Genomic DNA, 26,832 nt, shown 5'->3' on the forward strand with positions numbered 1-26,832 from the left:
AAAAAAAGAAAAGAAAAGAAAAGAAAGTTATATTTATAGTGGGCATACCTCATCCATATTGAAGTTAAGAACCAGTTTTTGATCTATTAATCCAAGAGTCTATATAGTAGGCAGATATCTGCTTGATTGCAATTTTCATTCTTCTAGACTCAAAATGATGTTGGAAACTATGTAGGCAGATACTGAATTTTATAAGCCCTCCTACTAAAATTTGTTATGCAACAATTCTATATTAATTTCATTTCCTTCAAAGTGAGAGTGGGTTTTGAATTGTATCTCATTTGCTTCCCAGAATCAAGGGTAGCAAGAATGCTGATTCTCCTCCTTTCCCAAAGCCCAGTTCCATTCACTGTTGGTAAAGGAGGAGTGATTAAAACTAAGCCACCTGTGCTGTGGACTCCCACAAGACTTGATCCTCTCAGTATTCCTATTTAATATCTACTTAAAACTGTTGGACAAGCTCATCCCTCATCATGAGGTCAGGCTTCAAGGATCTGCTGATACAGTTAAATATCTTGACCCACGCCTACTAAGTGAACCTATCAAGATTACCTGTTGTAATAGTGTGAGGATGTTGGGATCTAGATGAGAAGGAGCAAACATAGGATCAATCCTAGCTAATCTGAATGGCTGGGAGGTCATGGACCATTTCTCTTGGGATTTTTCAATTTTAGTTCTAGAAGGAAGTATGGCACAGTTTGCAATTGGTCCTGGACTCACAGCTCTTGTTCAAAGAGTAGGTGGCAGCTATGGCCAGGAAGGTCTTTCATTGTATTATCTTATACATCAATTGCTCCTTTTCTCATTTAAAACCCAGTATAATGTAAGGATAATTACAAAATAAAATATTTTTGTTGGCAAATATACATACATGCTACTAGCTTTCATTTTCTGGCTGGACTTTTAAAGGATATATAATTTCACATATTCAGTGATATGTGCAATATTAAATTTAATTCAAACATAGTAGAGAATAATTAATATAACCAAATATATAAAAGTTCTAAAATGTCAAAATAAATACTTTGAAAGTTTTGTTAAGTCTTACTTTTCCTCCAGTTCTTTTAAGGAAATCCATCCACAAGATGATTTTTTGTTCCTTTTACATTTTTTTCAGGTGACTTCTTCTGGAGTTTCTCTAAGTTTTCTCTCTTCCTTTACTGGAATTGTGGATTTCATGCACACAAATTCTCTAAAAACAGGACATTTATCACCAAATCAGATGGTAAGTTGGTAAGCAACTATGTTTAAACTATGATGAAAATGTAAATGAATTAGTGCATTTCTAAATAGTAGTTCTTCATATTTCTGGATTCTAGAATTTTTTTTAAAGTAAAAGTGATATTCTTAATGATCTTAGAAAGTGGCAGCATTTATCCATCCTTGTATAAGTATAGAAACTCAGTGGGCATAGGGTTGGTTAATTCTTGGTTGATAGATTACCAAGTTAGTCTGACAAAGTGATAAATGTCTTAGAAATAGTTCATACTTCTGTGTCACTTGTAAAAAAGACTGTATGTACACATGAAATCACCTGGGTCATGACTTTTAACATCTTTACTACCTTCTGGTAAATATATATAAAAATATTTTTCTATATTCCTCCACAAACTGATATCTTTAGTAAATAGAATTAAAATACTTTCTTCCGCATTTCCTCTTTCCAGGTGAAAGCCTGTATTCTTTCAAATAATCCTGCCTCCAAGGCAATTCGTCTTTCTTTGCGCCCAGTTTTCCTTCAGCCTGGCGTCCAGCTTGGCCAACTTTCCAATGATCGGATTGGCGTTGTAGTAACGGACTCAAAAGTAGAGCTGTTTCTCAAAAACGTTGGTGCTGTTTTCAAGCTGGATGATGGCAGTCATGCTTTTTCACATGTAAGTAACATGATGGTAGCTTCAGCTTGTATTTATTTTCTTTGTTTAGAAGTCTCATCAGTCAAAAACCATCAAGGGAAATGCGGTTATCTTCTTAACTGGCTGGAAGACTTCAGCTTCTAGCAGTAATTTTATCCATTAAATGAGTCCTTGCTAAATGTATTTTATTATTTCTTTAAGTACTTGTACAGTGAAATCTGTAGAACAGAAACAGACCACTTGGGTTCCACTAATCACAACATAATTTGCCATCAGATTATGGTGATACAGTCCTGGATTTCATGGGTTCTGAAAAAAATCCCCCCCTCCCAAAAAAAGTTAGTGAAGACTTTTTCAGTTTTCTTCTGCATAATCATACATTCATTCATTCAAAATAATGAAGCATTCTTTAAAATAAATAAACTGGTTCATTGGTTTCTGAGTTGTTTAAAATCTTGGTGTGTCTTTAAAGACCAAACTGAGATCCACTGTGGCTAATAGACAAGGTACTAGATCAGGATTTGGGAGACTCAGGTCCTAATGCAGCCTCAGTATGGAAATTCACTGGGTGATTTTTGGCAATCCCTTCTCTTACTCCAGCCTATTGATGGGGACTAAAATTAAGGATCACTGCCATGTAAATCATGTTGAGCCTTCTGGAGAAAAGATGGGATATAGATTTAAGAAATGGATAATAATGACTATAAACATTCCACAGTGGTTCTGTTATCTATGGCTTGTTCAGATATCATGTTTCCACAGTTGTCAAACAGAACAAGAATTTTGCATACCTATGAAAGTTTTTATGTTTCTGCACTTTGGACCTTTTAGTATTGTTGTTACTGTGCATGTATAAAGCAAAGGACAAGCCTTTGCATGGACTGTGGTTTTCTTTTCTGCATTTGGAAGGAATGAAACCCCCAATGGTAATGAGGCTACCTTTTAATAAAAGGAGAGTGTGTCCTTTTATAGATATATTCTTCACCATGGTCTTCTGACCTTCCCAGGAGTTTGATGCCCTCCTTATTTTTTCAGCATCACACAAAAGATTTTTTTTCTCCTCTGTTGCAGTTTAGATACCTGGTTTAGAGAGGGAAATTTTAATATGGAATAAATATTGTCACTTGCGTTATAAGGTTTTTATTATGTTTTGTTGTTCATTTTATTCCACAATCCTTAAGAATATTTGTTGACTTAAATAAAGTAAATATGGAGTTTTTGAATCTGTCCAAGCATCTAAGATATCATTTCTTTTGTGCTATAGCAGGGTTGATGGTATACTAGAAATTGACCTAATCTTTATAATATGTTTATAGATAAAGTATCTTCCAAAGACTTCCAAATCTTTCAAAACTGAGGTATTTAAGCCTGGAAGTAAACATGCATGCCGAATTATTGACTACAGCTTGATAGATGATATGATTGTGGTGTCTCTCAAACAGTAAGTTTCTTGTCTCATTTCATGTATTTTGTTTGTATGGATCAATGTTTTAAGTTCTGAACATAGTCTAAACGTATGTCCATTTCTGACACTGCCCAAGGCAGGAGGAACTCATAAATATCTGATACATTTCCGTTCCCTTCAGTGCTGAATTCCCATTGCTTCAAAAAGACCTACATATATATATACTTATGCAGACTTAACTAGCTATAACTACACATTCTTATTTTAACATCAATTTTATGTATTTTGAACCTTTGTATTTTAATTCAAGAACCACCAGTTTGGTAGAATGCTGGAAAAGACTAGCAAAGTGACTCACAAATTATTGTGTTTCTTTATTTCGATACAAATATTCCAGTTTTGCTGTTTATGTGAGAAAAAATATGTTACCTGTAAGCAATTTATAAGTATAACATTTGGAATAAAGATGGTTGTAACTGTAATAAAACATTTTCACCACACTATAGAACACAGTTGCAGAGGTTTCCTGAAGGTTTATCATAGTTAATAATGCAATTTTTCATCTTTCAGGAAGCAATGGTTGGGGCACAAAGAGCAAAAGAAAAAGAGAATTGGAACCTATGTTGGGTTGGAATGTTTAGGCTCTGAAGCAGCTATTATTAGATGAGTAAGGTCATATGAATTTTCTGTAGATTTAGATAGTTAATTTGAAGCCAATTTGATCAAATCATTATATCAACTTTCTACAGCATATTGTAAAATTTAATCAGCTATTATTTAAACTTCATCCTGTTTATTTTTTCACACCAAGGAGAATTATTTTCTTTCTTTTAATGCTTGTAGACATATTATTAATGCTCCATTTCTGAGATATCATGATATACATCCTGGGCAAGTGCTGGAAGTAAGTTCAGTTAGAAAACAAATTTGTTTCTATATTTTCTGTGAATCAATTATCATAACTAAACAATTTCAAACTGAAAATGTTATTCAAGTACTTCTGAAAGAATATTAACATTTTTTGGTATATATACAGTATTTGAGTCCAAACTTTGTGTAACTCTAGTGGAATACTGTTATTTTGTTCTGATACATTTATTGCATAGATCTATTAGGGGAGGTATATAAATATCACTATGATTTCTGCTAGGCGAGTTATGAATTGTTGATGTGTTTAAGAAAAAGAATTATTTGTTTATGCCTTGATTTTAATTTTGAGTTACCTGTTGTCTATTTTTGACTCTTAGGGGAAAGTGTTGACTCTGAAACCGTTGGGCATGCAGGTGAAGTTCACTGAGAGTATCAAAGGCTTTGTCCCCAATTTGCATCTTGCAGATGTAAAATTGAAACAGCCAGAGAAGAAGTATAGCACGGGAACTACTGTTAAGTGCCGGGTAAGATTTTTCTGTAAGAAACTAAATTTAAACTCTATTTTAAATATTTTTAATTTAATTTTCTTAACTGTTATTAGTGTTTCTATATAACCTTTATCATTAAAGCTGTTGTGACAATATGGGTAAACTTTCAACTAAATATGCAAACTTTCTGAACCTTGTTGCTTGCTAGGTACTTTTAAGCAAATTGTTATGCTTTAGCCTAACTTAATCTGAGGCGAAAGTAAAAATATGTATTCTGTCCTGTATTTGTGTCTAGAAATATATATAAGCTTCACTAAAAACAAATCCTGACAACTCTTTCTCATCGGTTAAATATTAACACACTACCTATGTCATAATCTTGTATATGTCTTCTTAATACAGGTAGTTTTCGACTTACATCCGTTCATTCAGTGACTGTTCAAAATTACGGGACCCTGAAAAAAATGGGCAATCAAAATTCTGGCCTTCATGGCCTCTCTGTGGTCACGTGATTGTGATCTGGGGACTTGGTGTGCAGCTCATGATGAGGATGTTACAGGGAACTGGGATCACATAATTGCCATTTGTGAATTTCCCACAAGCAAAGCCAATTGAATAGCCGGCCTTCTTTGTAGGCCTCCTACATCTCCCTGTCACAGCCCTGCGCTCCTTATCTGGGACTCACACTTAGCAACCCACACAGCTTTGGGTTATGACACTGACGCCAACCAGGACTTCTGAGATTGTCATTTCTAAGTGATGCAGTCACACTTTATGATTGCATCATTTAGCAATAGCAATCCTGGTCCATCGAAACTCGAGGATTACCTGCACAGTTAAAATCTATTGACTGATGGTCATTCCGAAGTAGGCAAGTGTAAAATTATTCCAATGTATCTCAAAGGTACCAGCTGGGGAAAAGTTTATCTGAAGGTTAATGGTTACTTCCATTTAAAATTATTTACATTCAGAATTAGTTCATTATTATATTTATAATGTAAGGAAATAATTACTTCCCAGTTTTCTTCCAGCTTTAGTGACAGTAATATTTCTGAATTTAGGGAGTCCATCAATTGCATTTAACTCCAGTTATGTACATTAGTCATAACCCGGCTTGAAACTATTTTTGTTAACAAACATGAATCCAATCTCTTGCTTTTCCAGGTACTTGCCTGCAATCCTGAAACAAAGAAGCTTATTCTGACTCTTAAGAGAACCCTTGTTAATTCCAAGCTCCCTGTCCTTGACAGTTTTGAAGATGCCAAGCCAGGCCTGATCACTCATGGTTTTGTTGCATGTATTAAGGATTTTGGATGCATTGTGAAATTCTATAATGATGTGAGGGGCTTAGTACCCACTAATGAACTTGGCTTGCTCCCCTTAACTGCTCCTCAAGAAGCCTTCTATGAAGGCCAGGTAAGTGCTTAATAGAAGTAAAAAATACCCTTGAGTATTGCACTTAAAACAGCTACCTGAAATGCATGTTTGTATAACAGATTTGATATGTGTGCAATAATATTTTAAAATCTAAACAGCAACGTAGAATATTTTTATCTTTTTTTAAAATAGCACTTTTAAGCTATCACTGTGTGAAAAAAACCATTAAATAGTAAATAAAATCTATATAACTAAACAAGTCCAAAGAACAGTTGTGGAATTTCCAAGTAAAGAAGTTGCTAATACAATAGAGATAGGATGTAAAGGGAGCTTAGGAGCAATTATGTAATGCTGTCATTACGGAATACATAGCAATTGTGCATTTAGTATGTATAAAGTATTAGTCGGACTCTAATAGTGACTTTACATGTGGTGATCAGTTGATGCTGGATTCATTGGTACCTGATGGCTCTGTACACAATTAGTTATACAATTAATAACCTTTAACCATGGTTTGGTTAGCCAAGCTAAGCATGTGGTATTAAAACAGGAATCTGATTTCTTTTGCTTAGAAGAAACTAGAAAATGACACCTTAAGTTACGACATTTCTCTGAAAGCAATTAGAGAATGAAGCAGTATTTTTAAGTCTGTAGTTTGTTTACTCTTCATTCTCTGTTCCAAACGTTGAAGCTAAGGGTCTTCCTTCATACCCCACCCCATGGTGGATCAGTTCACAGACAGTATGGCTGCTGGGTGTACATGCTTGCTACTAAAGCAGTTTCATGGGATTGGCAAATTGCTCCTCAGTGTGTAAACTGGATATACTTAACTATAATGATTTTCCTTTAAAAAAAAAATCACAGGTAGTCAAGGTGACTGTATTAAAATGTGAGCCTGAGCAAGAAAGATTGTTGCTGTCATTCAGATTGGAAGAAGATGCTATTGCAAAGAATGCTGAAAGAACAGAAACTTCAAAAGGCCATGAAATGGCATATAAAACTGGACAGGTAATTTTCTAAAATAATTATTTTCTATTACTTGAGAAGCATGCCAGAGGCAAACGTTAAAGCCATCAGGGATAATTCAAGATATTTTTTCAACCCCTGATATGCGTGGGAGGAAAGGTTCCAATTTCAGCAAGCCTGACAAAATTCTTAATTTTCTAGAGCAAATGATAAAAAGGTGAGGGAGATTGATTTTTGAATAGTGACATTGAATTGTTACAGTTCAATTTTTATCCTTTCTCCCACATTGCTTTAAAAGATTAAAATATTTTTCGCCTATAAGAAAGCAATTGAGAGGGTGGCATTTTGATTAACACAACCAGCTCTGGTATTAATCTTCCCATTTTCAGTTCCCTTGTTTTCATTTCTTAATTTCCAGCAAAGAAACATGCATACAGGAAATGCTAGAATTCCCCTTTGCTTCCGTAAAGATACAGCAATGAGCTAATGTTGATCTTCTTGATGAACTAACCTTATAAAATATGAGATTCAGTAAAGATTATTACTGCTCCTAGGCATTTATTTTTTAAATATCTAAACCCTGTTTGTTATTTCCATTGGGATTCTGGATACTGCATTATAAACTGAAAATGGTCTAAAACCTCTGGGGTTTTTTTATTATGCTATTTAGATTGTAGATGTAAAAATTCTGAACAAGAAAGAAGATGGCCTAGAAGTCGCAATCCTACCCAACAATGTTTCGGCCTACCTTCCCATGGCACAACTTTCTGACCATGTGTCCAATAGCAGGTTGTGGTGGCACTGGCTCAAAGAAGGTGATGTTCTCCAAAAGGTTATATGCCTCCATAACAAAGGAGGTCACCTTGTATCCTTTTAATTCTTGCCAATACTTGTTTCAATCCATTTCCCACCATATATAGTGCAATAGCACGTACCTAAAGTGGTTCCCTCCAAAGACTTGTGATTCCCAGCCAAATTTCTGGGTGGGTGGAGAGATTTGTTTGGTTTTTCCTCCCATCTGACTTATATTCAGTTGGCTGTCTGCATCATGATTTATTTCATATTTCCCTAGTCTCTTTTGTCCTTCAGATGGACCACACTAACTGGGAATTCTGGCTCAGTCAAGACACTAGTTAGAAAAGATTGATCAGTGCAGAAAAGTGCTGTCTGCTATAGCACTTTTTCAGCTTCTAATACATTGGTAGTCATGGGTGGAGTGTTTTGTTTCAATTATCCAGTACAAGAAATTCTCAGGCCTGTTTTTTTTTTTAATTCCTTAATTCATTATGTAGCTCTTGAGTAGAAAGCCAGCATTGATTTCCTCTATGGAGGATGAACATGTAGTGAAGAGTTTTGCTGATATCCAGCCTGGATTACTGCTTACTGGCTTTGTGAGAAACATCATGTCTTATGGTGTATTTGTGGAGTTTCCCTATGGTTTGACTGGGCTGGCCCCCAAATCGGTAAGACTCGTTTCAGTGTTCATTATAATGATTGCTTTATTCAGATGCATTGCTTGAGGGGTATTTCTTAATACAAATTTATAAGTTAAAATGTGTTATGTCATATTATTTTTCATAAAATCATAGAACTGCAAAGAGACGATTAAGCTGTCAAATCCAATCTCCCATTAATGCAGAGGCACATCTGTTAAAGGGAAGCCAACCATATCTTTGGGTTATTGGTTCGACCATCAATTCAACTTCAGGAATTGAAACTTTCATTTTGAATGGCTTTGATAATAAAAATTATGAATGGAGACAGAGCTTGGAATTCTGCAGGCAAGGTTTACATTCAGGAACCAAAAACAAAAAAATGCCAGAATTTCGAAGTATATAAAATTATCCAGCTTGGAATGGAATTATGCAACTTTGATTATCTATTAAATGTAAAGCAAGAACAAGCCTACTGTATGCTGGTACATACTAAGAGTAGAAATAAGTCAAAGGGCATCAGGTAGTAGAAGAACAAATACTGCAGCAACTAGTAGAATTTGCCCTTCCATTTGGATTGTATATTGCTATCTTCTTAGAGACCTTGGGGTTGATGCTGATATAATTGTATCCTGTCTCCTTGCCACTGCAGGCAATGAGTGACAAGTTTGTGACGGACACCAAAGACCATTTTGTGGTAGGTCAAACTGTACTTGCCAAGGTGACCAGTGTTGATGAGGAGAAGCAGCGCATCTTGCTGTCCCTGAAGATGTCAGAGTGCTCTGTTGAGGGGTCTGTTCCTGAGAGCTTTAGCCTACTGGAACAGTACTTTAATGAACTGCAGGAGATTCTGAGCTTCATGAGCAATAGAGGTAAGAGTGTTTGGGAACACAAAGGTGGCATGTGACAGTCTTATGTCTGCACTTGGTATTACAGTGGCTGCATTGCAAAGCTTAGAGAGGGCTGTAAAAGCACTATGAAGTGGTATATAAGTTTAAGTGCTATTGCTATGGAAACATTTATATTTTTTAAAAAATAATAAAAATTGAAAGTCATGGGATTCTATTTCAAACAAAAGTTGTTGCTTAGTGACTTTGCCCCCTGAGGGAGGGAGGGAGCGAGGGAGGGAGCGAGATTCAATTTGGCAATTTCTGTTTGCATTTACAATGAATTTTGACAAATCATAAAAAAGAAAATAGTTAATCTTTTGCAGTTATCCCCATAATAAGTTAAATACAAGAAAGCAATTTTCAAGGGACTGTGTTTAAAATGAATCTCTTGGTATGAAGCTACTTGTGATCCACCAGGTGGCACTGCCTTCAGCTTGCATCCTTCCTCAAGGCTAGGTATTAAGAGTTCAGCCTTGTCTAGCATGCTTTGCTCTTCCAGCTCTTATGAGTACTATCCATATAGTGCCCTGATGAATACTGTAGGGAGTTGAAGGCCACAGATTTGTCTTATTCTGGGAGAATTAACTTAAGGAAATTTTTTAGAAGAACTTAATTGCTATGACATTGAAACCTTTGTCAAAAGATGAAGACAAAATGTACATCAACTTTATACACTTTCAGAAGGAAAAACCAACTTGCAAATAAGATTTAATTCATTTTCTTCTTATTGGCAGATGATACCAGTGTGGCTAAGAAACTTTCCAAATTAAAAGTGGGGCAGAGGCTAGAATTGGTAGTTACCGAAGTTAAGGCTGATGGTTCAGCAGTTTTCAGTGGTCCATGTGTTTCTGATTTGACTGTAATAGCCATTCACAGCCACCTTGGAGGTACAGTATTTATTATTCCCACTCCCCAACTCTTGTTTGATCTCTTCTATCTTGTTTGTTACCTGGAAATGAATCACTGATTACCATAGAGTTACATCTTTTCAGAGCAAAAGGAATGAGATAATGAGCACACAAGTGATCCAGTAAATGTTGGATTTCCCTCCCCTGTGCTAGTAAAATTATAGCTCAATTAGATAGCAGCAGTTTTCCAATTTTGGCTAAAGTCAAAAAGCTAAGCATTTAACACTCTTGAGTCCACCAGAAAAGCCCAGTGCACAGAGAGAGAAATAAGAAAAAAATCCAGAAGCAAGTAATAGCTAACCACTTCTATATTGTTGCCAAATAAACCACTCATGTTTCTGAAGTCACTAGGAATTGAGCTTGCTCTTTAAGTAGTAAGGATGTAATTTAACTAATTCATTAGGGCACCATTAATTGTTGCTTTCTTTGACTGAACATGAAACAGTTATCTTCATCTAAGTATTATTTTTTTAAGGCAAAAGTATTGTTGAAGGTCAAAAAGCAAAAGCTGTAGTTCTCTGTGTTGATCTTCTGAAATCAAAAATCTATGTATCTCTTCGAGAGGAACTGTTGTCTCTCAAAGCCAAGAAGGTATGATATCCTTATTCTTTTTTATAGAGTACTTAACTCTAATAAAATAGATACATGCTTACATGAGTAATGATGAAACCACAGAAAATGCATTACTCTTAACAGTTACAGATATGGACAAATCTATACAATGGAATGCTTCCCTAGGTTATATAATAATACCTTTATAAAAGATATTATAAGATACCAAGAGATAACCTCTATGTCTTAGAGGGACTTAAAGTAGTGGTTGATTTAAGTTACAGTATTTCACATATTATTTAACCTTTAGGCACATGTTAGAATAAATTCAGCATAGATGCATACCTGTAAATATCCTAAGGGCGTCCCTTCATCAAAACCTCAAGCATTTGTTGAGGGTATTGAAGAATTGGGAATTTATTAGAACTTTGTCGCATATAACATTCGAAACTTTAGGCTACAGAAAAAGATCCCCAAAACATTAAAAATTATTATTTTTAAGGTTTGTGGGATCTTTTTCACAGCCTAAAAGTTTCAAGTGTTATGTGATAGTTGTGAAAGTTGTGAAATTCCTGAAGCTTTTTCAAAGAAGGATAAAACGTAAGCTTGAAATAGAGCAAAGCAAATATATTACATGTATAACAGACTTTTCTTTGGTTTTCTGACTGTAACTTCTATATATTCCAGTTAATCCTGAATTCTCAGTATGAGGCTTTTGTACACCACGTGGCTACAGAGCATGCAGTTGTTTCCTTGTTAGGAGCAGGTCAGCTGACAGCAATCCCTGTGGCTTCTCACTTGAATGATACATTCCGATTTGATTCTGAAAAACTGAAGACGGGACAGTCAGTCAAAGTGGTTCTGAAAAGCACACAGATTGGTGATCATGGGATGGTACTTGCGGTGCAAAGTTCAGGGAAGAAGAAGAGTGTAATCAGATCACGTCATGAATCGGAGACACTTGAGGATATATCACTTGCAACAAAACAATTGCCAAGCTCAGGAGACTTAGTCAGTGGAGTTGTGAAGTCTGTCAAACCCACCCATGTCTTAGTGGCATTTAATGATAGGTTGACTGGCTCCATTCATGCATCTCAGATCCTGGATGATGTTACTGTAGGCACTTTTCCAACATCATTACTAAAAGTTGGACAGAAGATTACTGCTCGGGTGATTGGGGGCAGAGGTGTTAAAAGTCGCAAGTAAGACAACATTTTATATATTTCTTGTATTGTGGTTAACAGTTATTTTCATTGTTGCTCAATAGGCTAGCAAGCACAGCATTTCTCATGCATTTGCTGTTTTGTTTTTAACTTTTACTCCTAGTTCCAGAAAATTTTCTTGTTAAATTTACTTACCTCTCCCATTTTTCCTTCAGGAATACATACCTGTCCATCTCCTAATTTTTCCCAGAGCCATGTGACATGCCCAGAGCCTTTTAGAAATACCAAAATCACCCAGTCAGCTACTATTGGATTTAGATCCGAGTCTTCTCATCCTTGGCCCAGTCTTTTAAGTGCTGTGATTTCTATTCCCATCTAAGTACCTCTAATTTCAATCCAGAAGGGACAGGAAGACAGCCTGAAATTCTTCCCTGGTGAAAGAAGTTAAATACAATGATTCCCCCTCCCCCTTCCCATCTGTATTAGAGTCAGATCTTATACATAATAACATTGCTTGGTCCCTTTTGTATGGAGAAAACTCCTTGTGGCTGTTTATAAGCTCAGAGTTGGGGTGCCTTTTTAGGAGCAAGCAGAGATAAGGATTGAAAATCTGTCCATGTGATCACAATCAGTTGCCATGAACAACACTTGCAAAGCTTCAGTTGACTTTTGAAATTTAAATGTGCTTTTCTGTATTCATGTTTTATATATTATAGAAATGTTTAAGAAACATCTCTTGTTTCTACATCTATTGTTAAGAATAGATGTATCTACATCTACATCTATTGTTAAGAAACAATAACTTGTTTCTTAACAATACAACACAATACAACAATAACAATAAAACAACACAACTATTGTTTCAAATGTATCAACTAAATTAAAAACTGTTGAAATTTACCAAAGAAAGAAATCTGAAATGTTTGTATTGTAATGAATTTATTGAGATCCAGGGTCTTATGAGCCAATTTGGTATACTAGTTAAGATACCAGGCTAGAAACTGGGAGAACATGAGTCCTAATTTCGCCTTAGGCACAAAATCAGCTGGATGATTTTGCATCAGTTACACTCTCAACCGTAGCTAGGAAGGAGAAAATGGCAAACTACTTCCAAAATCTTGCCAAAAAACCTGCAGGGACAGTCTTACAATGTATGTTATGTATGTTTCTGCAACCTGGAGAATTAACTGTCAATGTGTTTGACAGATACTGGACATGCAAGCATTTAGATTCTTGAAAACAAGTTTTATATAATTGAAGAACAGTTTTCCTTCTGGGGAAAAATCAGTATTTCAGTTAGGCACAAGTATAGGAATTTCTTGCATTATGTATATTTTTCTTTTATTTCTTGCAATTGGTATATTTTTCCCTTTTACTTGAAATTAAAACGATAAATCTAATCTAACATTAACAGGTGAAAAGCTATTGGATGGTGTATTTATTAGTGTGTTAGATGAACACATTTGCTGTTCTATTTTTCATAATTCCAAATGATATTCATATGGTCATATGCTCTTAACTTACAGATATTTGCCCATCACCCACACCCTCTTCACCCGTACATTCCTAGAGCTCAGTATCCGACCAAGGTAAGGAAATCTTTCAGTACAGTGTTTAGGTATTTAGATGAAGCCTCAGAACATATTTAAAATATAAACCATTCTGTAAACTTTCCTTTCCAGCCATTATTCATAGATTATGGTTGTGCTATTCTAATCTGAACAAGTATTTCTAAATAATCCAGAATGTTAGATGAGAATTAAATAAGTTTGTAATACAGGTAGTCCTCGACTTACAACAGTTCATTTAGTGACCATTCAAAGTTGTATCAGCACTGAAAAAAGTGACTCATGACCGTTTTTCACACTTACAACCTTTGTAGCATCCCCATCATAATTTTGATTATGTGATCAAAATTCAGATGCTTCATATTTATGACAGTTGCTGTTTATTAACGTCATGTGATCACCTTTTGAAACCTTTTGATAGGCAAAATCAATGGGGAAGCCAGATTCACTTAACAATTGTGTTACCAACTTATCAATTGCAGTGATTCACTTAACAACTGTGGCAAGAAAGGTAATAAAATGGGGCAAAATTCACTTAAATATATCACTTAACAGAAATTTTGGGCTCAGTTGTTGTTGTAAGTCAAGGACTACCTGCATGTGTCTTGGAATTTGAATACATGTGGCCTTGCAGCTGCTTATTCCTAAATATGAACTAGAACAGTGGTCCCCAACCCCCGGTCCGCGGACCGGTGCCGGGCCGTGGAGTACCTGGCACCGGGCCGCGCAGCGGCCGGGGGACATGAACGCTGCAGCGCAAAGGCTCCTGGGCCGTGCGCAATGGGCCGTGCGCAAAAGCTCCTGGGCCGTGCCCCCACCCCTGCGCGCGCTCAGCGGGCCGCGGCGATAAAAAGGTTGGGGACCACTGAACTAGAAGATACTTTGCAGAAAAGGGAAAAATCAGAAATCAAAATCAAAGTAGAATGCCTGGGCATAACTATTTTACTTTTTCTCATGATCAGTGAACTGAAAGGGGAAAGTAAAGCAGCCTTGAATGCTGAAAATGACAGTCCAGAAGAACCACTGAAACCTGGGCAGACGGTGACATGCTATGTTAAGAAGGTGAGATTTAGAATTTCTCAACATCTATACACTGGAGATTTTTTCTTCTTGCCTTTTAACTTTTGAGTAAAATACAATGAGAAATGTATAGTTAATTTTTTAAAAAAATAATTTGCATCTTTTCCTCTAAAATTATTACTTTGAAGATTTAGGAGTTAAGAGTTTTACTTTTTACTTTGTATTATGTGCATATGTGTGTGAGATTAACCTGTTGTTGAAGGTTACGTTGATGAATTATCTGTCTTTTTCCAATGAAATGCTGAAGTGTGTATTGTATATTTTCTCAGTACAATGTGTTGAAGAAACGGCTGGAGGTGGAGGTCACTCCCACCATCAGAGGGAGAGTTCTGCAGCTGCTGCTTTCTTCGAATCCCAAGGTAATGGTTGAGGGATAAGAGGTTCAGTATCCTTAAGCACATTTTAGGAGGCTACTATGAAAATTTATCATTTGGTGAGAGGCAATATCTTTAAAATATTTTACATCAACCTTACATCTTGGTATACTATATCCTGATTATAATTCTGTTTCCTATTTCTGTGCTATTAAAAGTTCTAGGGGATAACAGTGTTAATCTGATAAAATCTAATCAGATCCCATAAAATCCCCACAACATGCATAACACAAATGGTGGTTTTGGTACCATCATTTCATGAAGTCACCATTAGAGGTATAGAGTTCCTCCACCAACCTTCTTGAATGAGCATTTAGTATTGTGAGTCTTTTTCCAGGGAAGTATATTTATATTTATATAAATTTATATATTATATAAATTATATACATTTATATATAAATTTATATTTACTAGTCCCTTTCTCATTATCCGGGCAAAAAGCATGAGTTAGTTTAGCCCTACGGATGACTCTTTGGACTTAATCTAAGTATCTGGTCACTGTTAACTATCAGTTTGCCTTTTTTTGTATTTTTTTAAGACACTACCCCTCTCCACTGACTCAATTCATACATACTTAGACTTATATACCGCTTCATAATGCTTTACTGCCCTCTCTAAACAGTTTACAGTGACAGTATATTGCCCTCAACAATCTGAGTCCTCATTTGACCAACCTTGGAAGGATGGAATGCTGAGTCAACCTTGAACCAGTGAGAATCAAACTGCTGGAGTGAGCAGTAAATTAGCCTGCAGTACTGCATTCTAACCACTGCACTACCACACTTTTTTTAACGTTTCTATTCTAGTTATGCCGTCTTCTGTGAATCCTGCATTCTTACATGGCCCATAATCTTCCTGTAAAAGTAAAATGCTTGTTGCATTCTTTGAGAGTTAAGGACCCAAAGTAGACACATGAAGCTTTTGTTTGGTTATTCATATGGTAAACTTTGAGATTTCTTATCGTTTGCCATAGCTTGAAGCCTATGCTTAGGCTTAACTTCAGGACTGTGTCTCATGAAAAGCTCTTGTAGTAGCACAAAATATTTTTCAGGAATTAACCATATATCTAAAACTACATGTTTATTGTACAATTACATGTTTACTGTGTATTGCTTGAAAACGGGGCATTTTTTTCTATGTATTGTGAGCACTTTTTGATACTCATGTCTATATATTTTTTTTCTATAGGATATAAAACATGTCAGGAAATGCTTCAAAAAAGGACAAGCGTTGATTGCAACAGTGATAGATTGTGATATTTCTGGAACCAAACTCTCTCTGTCACTAATAGGTATTACTTAAATAGTGATAAATGCATTAAAATCAGATAAATAATGCCAAATTACAATAATTGGGTATGGTGCCTGGAGCCAGGAAAAAGCTGCTGAGTCCATTTACTGGGAGTAAATGCTACAGAGATTATAGGATTACATTGTATATTTTGTTTCTTTTACTGGTAATTTGATAGAATCTTTCTGCACACTATGGTAGAACTTTTAGCACTCATAATTGGGAGTGGATGAAACCTTTGGTATTTAGGAGTTGATCTAAGGCCATGATGGCGAACCTATGGCACGCGTGCCACAGGTAGCACACGGAGCCATATCAGTGGGCATGCCAGCTGATTTTGGGAATTGGGTAGTTTCTGGCGTCTGGAGGGCCTCCAGGAGGGTGGGGAAGGCCGTTTTCACTCTCCCCAGGCTTCTAGAAAGCCTCTGGAATCTGTGGAGGGCGAAAAACGGACCTACCGTGCCATGCCAAAAGTGGGGGGAGCGTAGGGGGGGTTGTGTGTGCATGCATGGGGAGGCAAGGTGAATTATGGGTGTGGGCACACGTGTGCGTGACCCCCCCCACTCCCCCCGCTTTTGGCACGTGACGGCAAAAAGGTTAGCCATCACTGATCTAAGACATGCTTGAAAATTAAGACTAGCAATCCATAGTCTCAAATATCTTAAAGGTATAAGAAAATGTACTCTATAACAGTTATCTGTAGTGTCTGATCTGGATTTCCTCAGGCTCTTGTTCACTGGAGAAAGGAACAATTGCACTGGGCACTGTGAAACGACTGGTTCCCCATGTTGGTCTGCATATTATCCTTCCATTTGGGAGGATTGGCAAAGTCAGTCTTTTCCACCTAAACGATTCATACACAGAACAACCACTTGAAGACTTCGATGTTGGAAAAATGGTCAGGTAAGAGCCTTCTGCAAAAGCTTTAACAATGATCTTGTCTCCTGATTATTTCTTACTTTTAGCATGGAAATTTTATATTGCATTTCAGCTTGTGAAATAAGTCAGTGTAATATCAATGCTAAACAGCTTAAAAGTAACCAGTCCCAATGCTAGAGATGTTGTGTGTGCTGGTTGCTTAGAGCAGTCTTCTCCAACCTGTTGCTTTTCAATCTCTTATGAGCATAATTCCCAACCAGCAATACTTTTGGAAGCCTGGGGATTATGTTTCTAGAATATATGAAGGATGCCAGGTTGTTACAAACCTACATTTTGAATTCCCATTTTGAGATCATTGATTTTCTTAAGCTACTTCGAAAACAAATCTTTTCTTTTGACTGTCAGTATTTCAAGATGATTCCTTGCTCAGGAATAATTTTAGAAAATAGTTCTTTTGTTTTAAACTCCCTCTGCTCCCCTAAAAAAACAACTTCAAGATGACTGGCTATAAAAGGGAAGGGTGAAAGTATCAATTCACAAATTATTAGAACAATAGTAAAAAATAATAACCTCAATTTCGTCTGTGATTTTAAATATATAACTTTTTAAAACTAATTTTGAAAAGTTCATTAAAAGAGGAAGAAGATAAACGTCTCCTGGAAGCAATTTCCAAAACTTAGGTACATTCTTAAGAAAATTCTGCTTCACAGTCCCAACCAGCTGGATTTCTAGGGACACTAAAAAATGTAAGAGAGGTTCTTTGATGATTATTGCAATTGACAAAACAGCTTGAATTAGAAAATGTGATACTTCACCCCATTATTGCAATAGGCAAAACAGCTTGAATTAGAAAATGTGATACTTCTAAACTCTTCCAATTGTAGATACCATCCTTGAATTGCCTGAAAAGAAACAAATCAAAACTAGTACATGAGTTTTAGTAAAGGTATTGCATGATCCTTTAGACTTTGCCACTTTATTCTGAACCATGTCTTCCCTCCCAATGCCAATATTCAATAACTACAATGCTTTGGGATGCTCCAGCATGATGCATCTAAGGAATGTATAGTGTAATCAACGTTTTCTTTTAGTAGACATAATCACATGTGAAGTTACATACAAGGTTACTTTTTCCCCCTCTTCTATATAGATGTTATATTCTTTCCGTTGAAGACAATGCTGTAAAAGTATCCCTCCGACCATCCAGGTAAGGAAATACTGCCTCATCTGTCATCAGAAGAAAAACCTACTCTTAGTCCTAATGCAATTTCATTGTATTATAAATGTGCATTTAGAGAAGAGTATGGTATTTGTCGTTCTAATTTATTTTGCCTATGCAGGAAGAAGGCACTTTACTCATTCTCCTGTTTATTTTAGGATAAATCCTAAAGCCCATCGTAAAGTTGAAGATCCTGAAATTGCTTCCCTTGATAACATTCAGAAAGATCAACTCATCAGAGGCTATGTCAAATCCATTACAGCATCAGGCATCTCTTTGGGGTGAGTTTTGTTTGCAATCATAAAAGTAAATAGATATATTATTTCACTTCTGTGTATGCCTCCTTGTGTGTGTCTGTTTGAATCTTAGCATATTTAATAAATATGTAGATATATTCCTTAAATCAGGCAGATTTTTACCATCTCTTTTTGGAGAAAATTATTTGTGCTTGAAAAAGCATTGTTCCTTCTACCCCATACGGCAACTAGACAATTATAGACTTACATCCTTCGAATAGATAGCATTCCCCACACAAGTGCAGCTTCTGTATTCTTGTTATGGCCATGGACTTGTTGTATATTTTTTAGCCATATCATGGGCACCATTTCAAAGTGTGTGTTTTACCTTTTGAAGTACACTTGAAGAAGTTACAATCTTCTTTCTTGACAGGTTGTCTGATTCAGTGGTGGGTCAAATTCCCTTTCAATATGTCACCCCATTCTTTGTGCCAGATCATTCACTCTGTATGAAGTACATACATACAGATCAGCTTCTCACTGCCAAAGTTCTCAGGTATGTAGGATGTTTTCCCAAAGCCACAGTTCCTCTGTGGTGGCAAAATGAATGGGAGGCCTTGCGTGCAGTAAATGTATGATTAAAAGAGGGTGTGGCACTATGGTGAATTGTGTATGTGTTTTACTTTATGTTAATCATTTTATTAAATGATCATAATACTACTGAAATGGTGTGAAGCTGAGCAGATTAAAAATGTAAAGCATTTTGTACATTTAAGAGGACACTATAGATTTCATAATTATGCTAGGTTTTTCTCCTATCATTTCCTGTGTTCTAATCATTCTGCAGTATAAACAGACAAGAGAACCTTGTGGAGCTCTCTCTCCTTCCTGAAGACACAGGGAAGCCAAGCATTATTCCATGTGATGAAAAGCCATGTAGTGAAATGGATACACCCTCTCAGAAATCAAGAAATCAAAGGAGGAAGCACTCTGAAAGCGAGCAGGTATCTATCCTGGAAGAGACTTTAGGCTTGATTAGGAAACATTTTTTAAACTATTGTTTTAACACATTATTTTCTTTCAATGACAGGAAGTAACGCCAGCAAAAAAGAGAGCTCATTGCACTGAGGACGGTGATAGTGGTGTGGAGGTTTATTATCGGGAGGAAGAGGAGAAGGAAAAGAAGCAGAAGAAGAAGTCTAAGGTAAAAGGCTGAGGGAAAGGGATAGGCCTTTCGACATGGTGGAAGCCATGTTTTTGTACTTAGTGGGGTGGTTGATGTGAGTATATATTTCTGCTTGTTTCTCAGCAGGGAAAAGAAGTTCCACGACTGAAGGTTTCAACCAGCTTTATGTGGGAGGAGGGCTTAAATGTGCTGGATGGAACAACATTGATTCCAAAGGAGCAGAGCTCAGACAGCGAGGAAGAAAATGATGCTGAATCCATGGTATAATATCTCTGTATTGTTTGCTCTTGGGATTAACTTTATGCAATGGCAGTTAGTATGTAGTTGTGCTTCAGTTAACCTTTTGGTAAAAAGGCCCATCTAGTTGAAAGAGAGAGAGAGAGAGATTCCTTTCTTTATAAAGTTAAAGTGATCATGGTGAAGAATGTCTTGGATAAAGCATTTCCATGCACATATATATAATAACATTTTTATAACATTTTTATGTAACTCTGAAAAGAGTTTTGTAGGCATAGCTATTTTTTATGTCTGGATTTTTTTTTACTTTTTTAAAGTGCTGCAGCAGTTTTCACAACACTTAAAAAACCATAAATAATAAAAAGAGACTCTTGTGACACTACTGGTGTTAAGAATAACTTAGAAAGAGACAGAGTGTCATCCTTCTGTAAAAATAGTAAGCTTCTGATTCACTAGTCTAATTGAGCCTGCTAAGTACCCCAAAGGCCCTAGAGTAGTATCTGGTTCTTGGATGCACCCCACTTTGTCTTATAGTATGTTATCTGGCAGCACTACAGGTTTTCCAGTGGTCAAAGCCTTTCTCTTTCTCCCTTTTCTTTCTTTAAGGCCAAGAAACAAACAAAAAAGAAACAGGAGCTGGAGAAGCAAAAGGCAGAGAAAGAACTCTCCAAGCTGGAAGCTGCCTTGATGGATCCCAAGCGACAGCCGCAGACAGCAGATGACTTCGACCGCTTGGTCCTCGGCAGTCCTAACAGCTCCATCCTTTGGTTGCAATTCATGGCTTTTCATCTCCAAGCCACAGAGATCGAAAAAGCTAGAGCTGTTGCAGAAAGGGCACTAAAAACTATCTCCTTTAGGTGACTTTTGTTTTTTGTTGATCTTCAGTTTCCTTGGTAACAGTTCATATCCATGCTATACTTTGCTAGGTGGATCTTAAAATAAGATACTTGCAGCGTAAAGGGAACATGCAACTTTTCTCTCTTACCTTTCTCCAAATACACATTCAGTATAAACTAGCCACAAACAAATTAAGAAGAATAGCAGCATCAAAAGCAAAATCAAGAGCTTTGATCTTTGTACTGAATGTTGCCTTCTTTCCTCTTCAGAGAGGAACAAGAAAAGATGAATGTGTGGGTCGCTTTGCTGAACCTGGAGAACATGTATGGCACAGAGGAAGGACTGATGAAAGTTTTTGAAAGAGCAGTTCAGTACAATGAGCCTCTGAAGGTTTTTCAGCAATTGGTAGATATCTACAGCGCGTCTGAGAAATATAAGGTGATGCCAATTATAGCAGCATGATAAAGAGAATGATCGCTTTTATTCATCTGTGTGTGTATGACAGGAAGAATATTTGTTTGATTTCAAGAAAGAATGCACCTAGTCTGCTGTAGCTTATCCTAGACTTCCCTTAATGTTTTGGACTTGTGGATATTGCCTCTGCTTGGAGCAGCAGATGTCTTATCTCTGTGTGACTCTTTTCAGTGTCAGATTATTGCTCTTGTCCGGATTATTGAATGCAAAATCCACTCTTAAGACCTATGAAATCTATATTCTAAAATTGCAGAATTGGCCGTTGACGATGAAGAAACAGGACATATAGTTGTATATTTAGCTTGTGTTCAGTGAAGCACCTTGTTGAATAAGGTACAAAGGCTTAATGTATATTTTTTATTTTTCTAAATATGAGAGAAGATTTACCCTTCAACTCTTTAGTACTGAATTTAGAATTTCTGGTCAGATTGTAGAATAGCAGTTAGCATTCTGAGCCTATGTTGAATCATTAAAGCCTGGGGAACATTATTATAGCATAGAACTTTTAAGGCTGAAATAAAACAGAAGGTAGCTGTTTTCAAGTCATGTCTGTTTAGCTTCATCCCCACATAAATATCTAAATCTCCTAGCACAAAAGTAGCTACTAGCCATTTCTATAATTATTGGAAGATAGGATAGGAAAACCAGGAGTATTGGTAGTATATTTGTGAGAGCAAGAGCTAGATTGGCCTTTGTAATTTTGAAGCTATGTAAATAAAAACATTTTGCATATTTAGGATGATTCTTTATCTTTTTCTTGATCTGTTCAGGAAGCTGATGACCTATATAATACAATGCTGAAACGCTTCCGTCAAGAAAAGTCTGTGTGGGTAAAGTACACCACTTTTCTTCTGAAACGTGGTTCGGTGGAGGCAGCTCACAGACTTATGCCACGGGCACTGAAATGCTTGCCAGACAAAGAGCGTAAGAGTTCTTTGGTTTCCTTTTTTCTTGAATAGTGCTGTCTATATTTTCCTCATTGGACTTTAATTTAGATTAATATCTGTGTTATCTGTATTGTAACCATTCTTATCTTCATCTCTTTCAGTCATTTTCTTCCATTTCCATTTTTTCACCTTCATTTCTTAATATATTATTTTTTCTTTCATGCCAATAGACAAAAACAAATTCAGCATCACAAGGAACAGTGCATATTTTACAAAAGATTAGACCTTTCCACCTTGTTTGTTAGTCTGCTCTGAAAATTCTTTTAGTGAGGATATATTTCTAAATAATAGTTACACCTTCAAACTTCAGACAGAATTAATAATGACTGCTGGAAATAATCCTTTAAATAATCCTTGCTTCTTTTTTTGTCGCAGATGTGGATGTGATTTCAAAGCTGGCACAGTTAGAATTTCAGTTTGGTGATGCAGAACACGGCAAGGCCATGTTTGAAAACATGCTGAGCACATACCCTAAACGTACAGACATCTGGTCAGTGTACATAGACATAATGATAAAACATGGAAGCCAAAAAGAAATCCGGTGAGTACTAATGTCAGGCCTGGAAGCCATCTTTTGCACTAGGCTTTCCCAGTTTACTACTGTGGGAAACTGGGAGGGGGGATTGTATGGAGCCGGGGTGATATATAGTCATAATGTCAGCATTCCAGAAAGCCCCACGCTGCCACAGTTCTTTCCCAGAAAGTCAAGGACAAATTGCCCTGTACCTGGAAGGCTGGACTTGGGAGGCATCTCCAGTTGGGACGATGTGTGATTGGACCATGTGATGGACTTGTGGGTGTTGGGCAGGGACTTGAACTTTTCTTTGGGTGGGGAAAACCTGGGAATTTTCAGATTCAGGTTTTCCCAGATGTGCCAATATGACATCTCTAATAAAATGTAACTTTGAGGAAACTCAAGCCTCGGAGTTTTCTTTCGTTGGGGGTGTTACTTGGAACCCTGACAACTAACATATATAGGAAGGTTAGAATTCTTAATTTCCAGCAAAGATGCAAATGTAAGCTTGGGAATGTGTATTAATTTAAAACTAAAGCAAGCAGAGTGACTTGATTTTGGAAAGGAAACATTATTAACACTTAACACTGAGAAACCTAAGGAAATTGCTCTAGAAATATATTCTAGAAATATATCTCCTATACATAGGAGAAAGCAAGCAAAACAATTTTAGTCATTTTAAATAGAAAAGATTCATAAAATATCAGATTAAAACTGTTTTCTGAACATTATTTTGGGTTTTTCACAGGGATATTTTTGAAAGAGTGATTCACCTAAATTTAACAGCAAAGAAGATGAAGTTTTTCTTTAAACGCTATCTGGAGTATGAGAAGAAGTATGGTACGGTGGAAACCATCCAGGCTGTGAAGGCAGCAGCATTGGAGTATGTGGAATCCAAGAACAGCCTTGCTGAGAGCTAACCTTTGCGGTAATCAGACTTTGGGATCTTGCTTTTAAACCCAGTATGTTGAGAAGGAAAGTGGACATGCCTCATCTGTAGTACAAAAAGCCTTCCTGCTTTTTTGCATTTCCCAACGAGCTCAATAACAGATTGGAATAGCCAGGACCAGAGATTAACAGTGTAAGTGATGTAAATGTTTTACACCTTTTATATCCCCCCCAAATTCAAATAAAATAATTATATAATTATTTGTCTTTGATTCTTTTTAAAATATGCAATTCATAATTGGGAGAAAGCAACCAGCTGCTTGGTTACAGTAGTAAGTAAATAGTTCTTCCTTCCCTAAAATATTTTGTATTCTATCCAAGTATAGGCTTAGAGGATAATAACAGCACTGCTTTCTAAGCATCATATAAAATATATTAAAGGCTTAAAGACTAAATTAAAGGGCTGTTGTCTGCAGGAGCAAGGTTCTGCAATTCCATTTAATTAGCCTCATCATCATAGCTTATGTATAAAATACTCAGTTTTTATTTTATACACCCTATCTCAGTGATGGCTAACCTTTTTGCCATCGCGTGCCAAAAGCGAGGGGGTAGCAGGTGGGGGGGGGCGTGGACGTGCCAGCCCGCACCCATAATTCTATGCGCCCTGTCCCCCACGCATGTGTACGCGACCCCCCGCGCTCCGCCTGCTTTTGGCACGTGATGGGACGGTGGGCCCAGTAGGCCCGTTTTTTGCCCTTCCCAGGCTCCAGAGGCTTTCTAAAAAGTTGACAAACGGGCCGTTTCTGGCCTCTGGAAGGCCTGCAGGTGGGTGGGGAAGGCCGTTTTTGCCCTCCCCAGGCTCCTAGAAAGCCTCTGGAACCTGGGGAGAGAGAAAAACGGGCGTTTCCCCCCCCACACACACAGGCCCTCCGGAGGCAGGAAACAACCTGTTTCCCTACTTCCGGTGGGCCCAGAAGGCCCGAAAATCAGCTGTCTAGTGCGCACATGCACCCCAGAGCTGAGCTCGCGTGCCCACTGGTATGGCTCTGCGTGCCACCTGTGGCACGCGTGCCATAGGTTCGCCATCACGGCCCTATCCTGTTCTACATCTGCTATTCACAGAATTCTGAACTTCTTATAAATAAGCTAAAAATATCAATGTTAAATATACAGTTTCTAAAGCAGTTTCCATACATTTTTCCATCTGTTATTTTACAACCCAGTATTCGTGATCCATTCTCCTATAGAAGACTATAGTCATTGCCTAAAAAATTGGCAGTATCATGGCATTTGCATAGTAACAGTGCAAATGTGATGCACTGCCAGGAAAATAGCCATAATTTGTTCTTTTGCACTTAATTCCAGTAAGTGACAGTCATGCGCCTTGGAGGAAAATGGCAGGGCATGTATATTTTGGCATATGATATTTGAACAGATTCTTATTCGTTTGTTTTATAACCTGCTTTTTCTTTAGGAATTTAAAGCTGTGTGTGTAGTATGGCCTCCTTCCATTTTTGCCTACATCAACAACTCTATAAAGTTGGTTGGGTTTAGAGTTACTGGCTCAAAATTACCCACTCAGTTAGTATGCCTGAGGTGGGGGGTCTCCCCAGTTCTAACCCAATATTTGACCATTATACCACCATTGGTTCTGTCTTGCCATCCAATTCTGTAATTTTTCATATTTTAATCACTGATAATCCCACATACATCCCACAATATCTTTAAAGGCCAAAGTGATTGTTAATAACTACTATGATTTCTAGCATTTAGCAGTGTTAATTTTAAGATTGAGACAACAAATCAACCTTTCAGTATTTAAAATTTTACTTTCATTAACAAATCGATCAAATGTATACAAAAAAGAAAGATCTTAAAGACCAAGAGAAATTAGAGCAGATTTTACAAATAAAATATTTTGCCAATTTAGTGTGGCTTTTGTCTTTAGCAACCGGACTTACAAATGAGACACAAAACAATTAGGAGAATTTTTCCTCTTTCACCTGAAAAGGACATAATGTTTATTTGTAGGCAGTATTTCAAACTGATTTGAAAGATACTATTAGTCCTTAATTTACGACTATAATCGAGCCCAGAACTATGGTGGTAAAGTGATTGTGCCCAATTTTACAAACTTTTTGTGGCAGTTGTTAAGCAAATGCAGCCCTTAAGCAAACATGTCAGTCATTAAGCAAACCCATTTTAGCCCATGAGCATTTATTTTGCTGGAAACCAGAAATAAATACCAGTTTCTGGCAAAAAAATTTTTTTCAGTAGAACACAGTCGCACGAGCTCCGGACACTACAAACAGTTGTAAATGTGGGCTGGTTGCCGAACATCCAAAATGAGATTGGTGAGCACAGGGAGGGCCCAGCCATCAAAACTTCAAACCCAAATAATAAGTAACCCTGAGGATGGTCTGTTGTAACTGAATAATTGCTAAGCAATCAGTCATAAATCAAGGACCAAATGTACATGTTTGTCTATTAGTATATTTTCTGAAATTATATATTGATGAATAACTTCCTGTTCAATTGGACAGATAAATGATCTCCCCCCAATATTATTTGGTATCAGACTGTTAAGCTGTAATTTTATATAAGAATATATCCTACTGAGCTTCATAGGCCTTATTTCTGATGAGGCAGCATCAATAGATTTGTAATCATGTGACGTAATTCATTTGAAATATATCAGATATACACTTTCTAAGACTTTAGTCAAAGTATAAAATCAAGTCTTGGATGCTTTCCAGCGCAGCTGTCTTAAGTGCTCAAAATGATTTTTCTTAAGCTTGTAGGACAGCTGTTGAGTAGATGCAGGTAGTCCTCAACTTACGACCACAATTGAGCCCAACATTTCTGTTGCTATGCGAGACAGTTGTTAAGTGAATTTTGCCCCATTTTACAACCTTTCTTCCACAGTTGTTAAGTGAGCAACACGGTTATTAAATTAATGTGGCTTCCTTGTTGATTCTGCTTGTCAGAATGTCTCAAAAAGTGATGATCACATGACGCTAGGACACTGCAACCATCATAAATACATGCCAGTTGCCAAGCATCTGAATTTTGATCATGTGACCATGGGGAAGCTGCGACAGTCATAAGTATGAAAAATGGTCATAAATCACTTTTTTCAATGCTGTTGTAAATTTAAAAGGTCACTAAACGAATAGTTTAAGTTGAGGATTACCTATA

At 36.8% G+C, this 26,832-nt stretch overlaps 1 protein-coding gene across 1 annotated transcript in view; it reads left to right on the top strand.

The window, feature by feature from the left end:
• Positions 1–23,895, top strand: part of PDCD11 (programmed cell death 11) — a 31,131-nt gene extending 7,236 nt beyond the window's left edge. Inside the window, exons 8-36 of the mRNA XM_070946462.1 lie at positions 1,118–1,225; positions 1,668–1,874; positions 3,170–3,294; positions 4,102–4,162; positions 4,506–4,652; positions 5,781–6,032; positions 6,858–7,001; positions 7,630–7,824; positions 8,252–8,422; positions 9,045–9,264; positions 10,017–10,169; positions 10,666–10,781; positions 11,430–11,944; positions 13,432–13,494; positions 14,436–14,535; positions 14,823–14,912; positions 16,116–16,218; positions 16,943–17,120; positions 18,247–18,303; positions 18,474–18,596; positions 18,985–19,107; positions 19,399–19,555; positions 19,642–19,755; positions 19,864–19,998; positions 20,581–20,831; positions 21,081–21,249; positions 22,056–22,209; positions 22,608–22,773; positions 23,495–23,895. Of these exons, the coding sequence (XP_070802563.1) occupies positions 1,118–1,225; positions 1,668–1,874; positions 3,170–3,294; positions 4,102–4,162; positions 4,506–4,652; positions 5,781–6,032; positions 6,858–7,001; positions 7,630–7,824; positions 8,252–8,422; positions 9,045–9,264; positions 10,017–10,169; positions 10,666–10,781; positions 11,430–11,944; positions 13,432–13,494; positions 14,436–14,535; positions 14,823–14,912; positions 16,116–16,218; positions 16,943–17,120; positions 18,247–18,303; positions 18,474–18,596; positions 18,985–19,107; positions 19,399–19,555; positions 19,642–19,755; positions 19,864–19,998; positions 20,581–20,831; positions 21,081–21,249; positions 22,056–22,209; positions 22,608–22,773; positions 23,495–23,666 (4,569 nt within the window). The 3' untranslated portion in view covers positions 23,667–23,895. The remainder of the gene's footprint in view (positions 1–1,117; positions 1,226–1,667; positions 1,875–3,169; positions 3,295–4,101; positions 4,163–4,505; positions 4,653–5,780; positions 6,033–6,857; positions 7,002–7,629; positions 7,825–8,251; positions 8,423–9,044; positions 9,265–10,016; positions 10,170–10,665; positions 10,782–11,429; positions 11,945–13,431; positions 13,495–14,435; positions 14,536–14,822; positions 14,913–16,115; positions 16,219–16,942; positions 17,121–18,246; positions 18,304–18,473; positions 18,597–18,984; positions 19,108–19,398; positions 19,556–19,641; positions 19,756–19,863; positions 19,999–20,580; positions 20,832–21,080; positions 21,250–22,055; positions 22,210–22,607; positions 22,774–23,494) is intronic.
• The last annotated feature ends 2,937 nt before the right edge of the window (positions 23,896–26,832 follow it).

The sequence above is a fragment of the Pituophis catenifer genome, unplaced genomic scaffold (genome assembly GCF_029215685.1).
Source record: "Pituophis catenifer annectens isolate HBS135680 unplaced genomic scaffold, rPitCat1.0.hap2 SCAF_6, whole genome shotgun sequence".
Taxonomy (NCBI): domain Eukaryota; kingdom Metazoa; phylum Chordata; class Lepidosauria; order Squamata; family Colubridae; genus Pituophis; species Pituophis catenifer.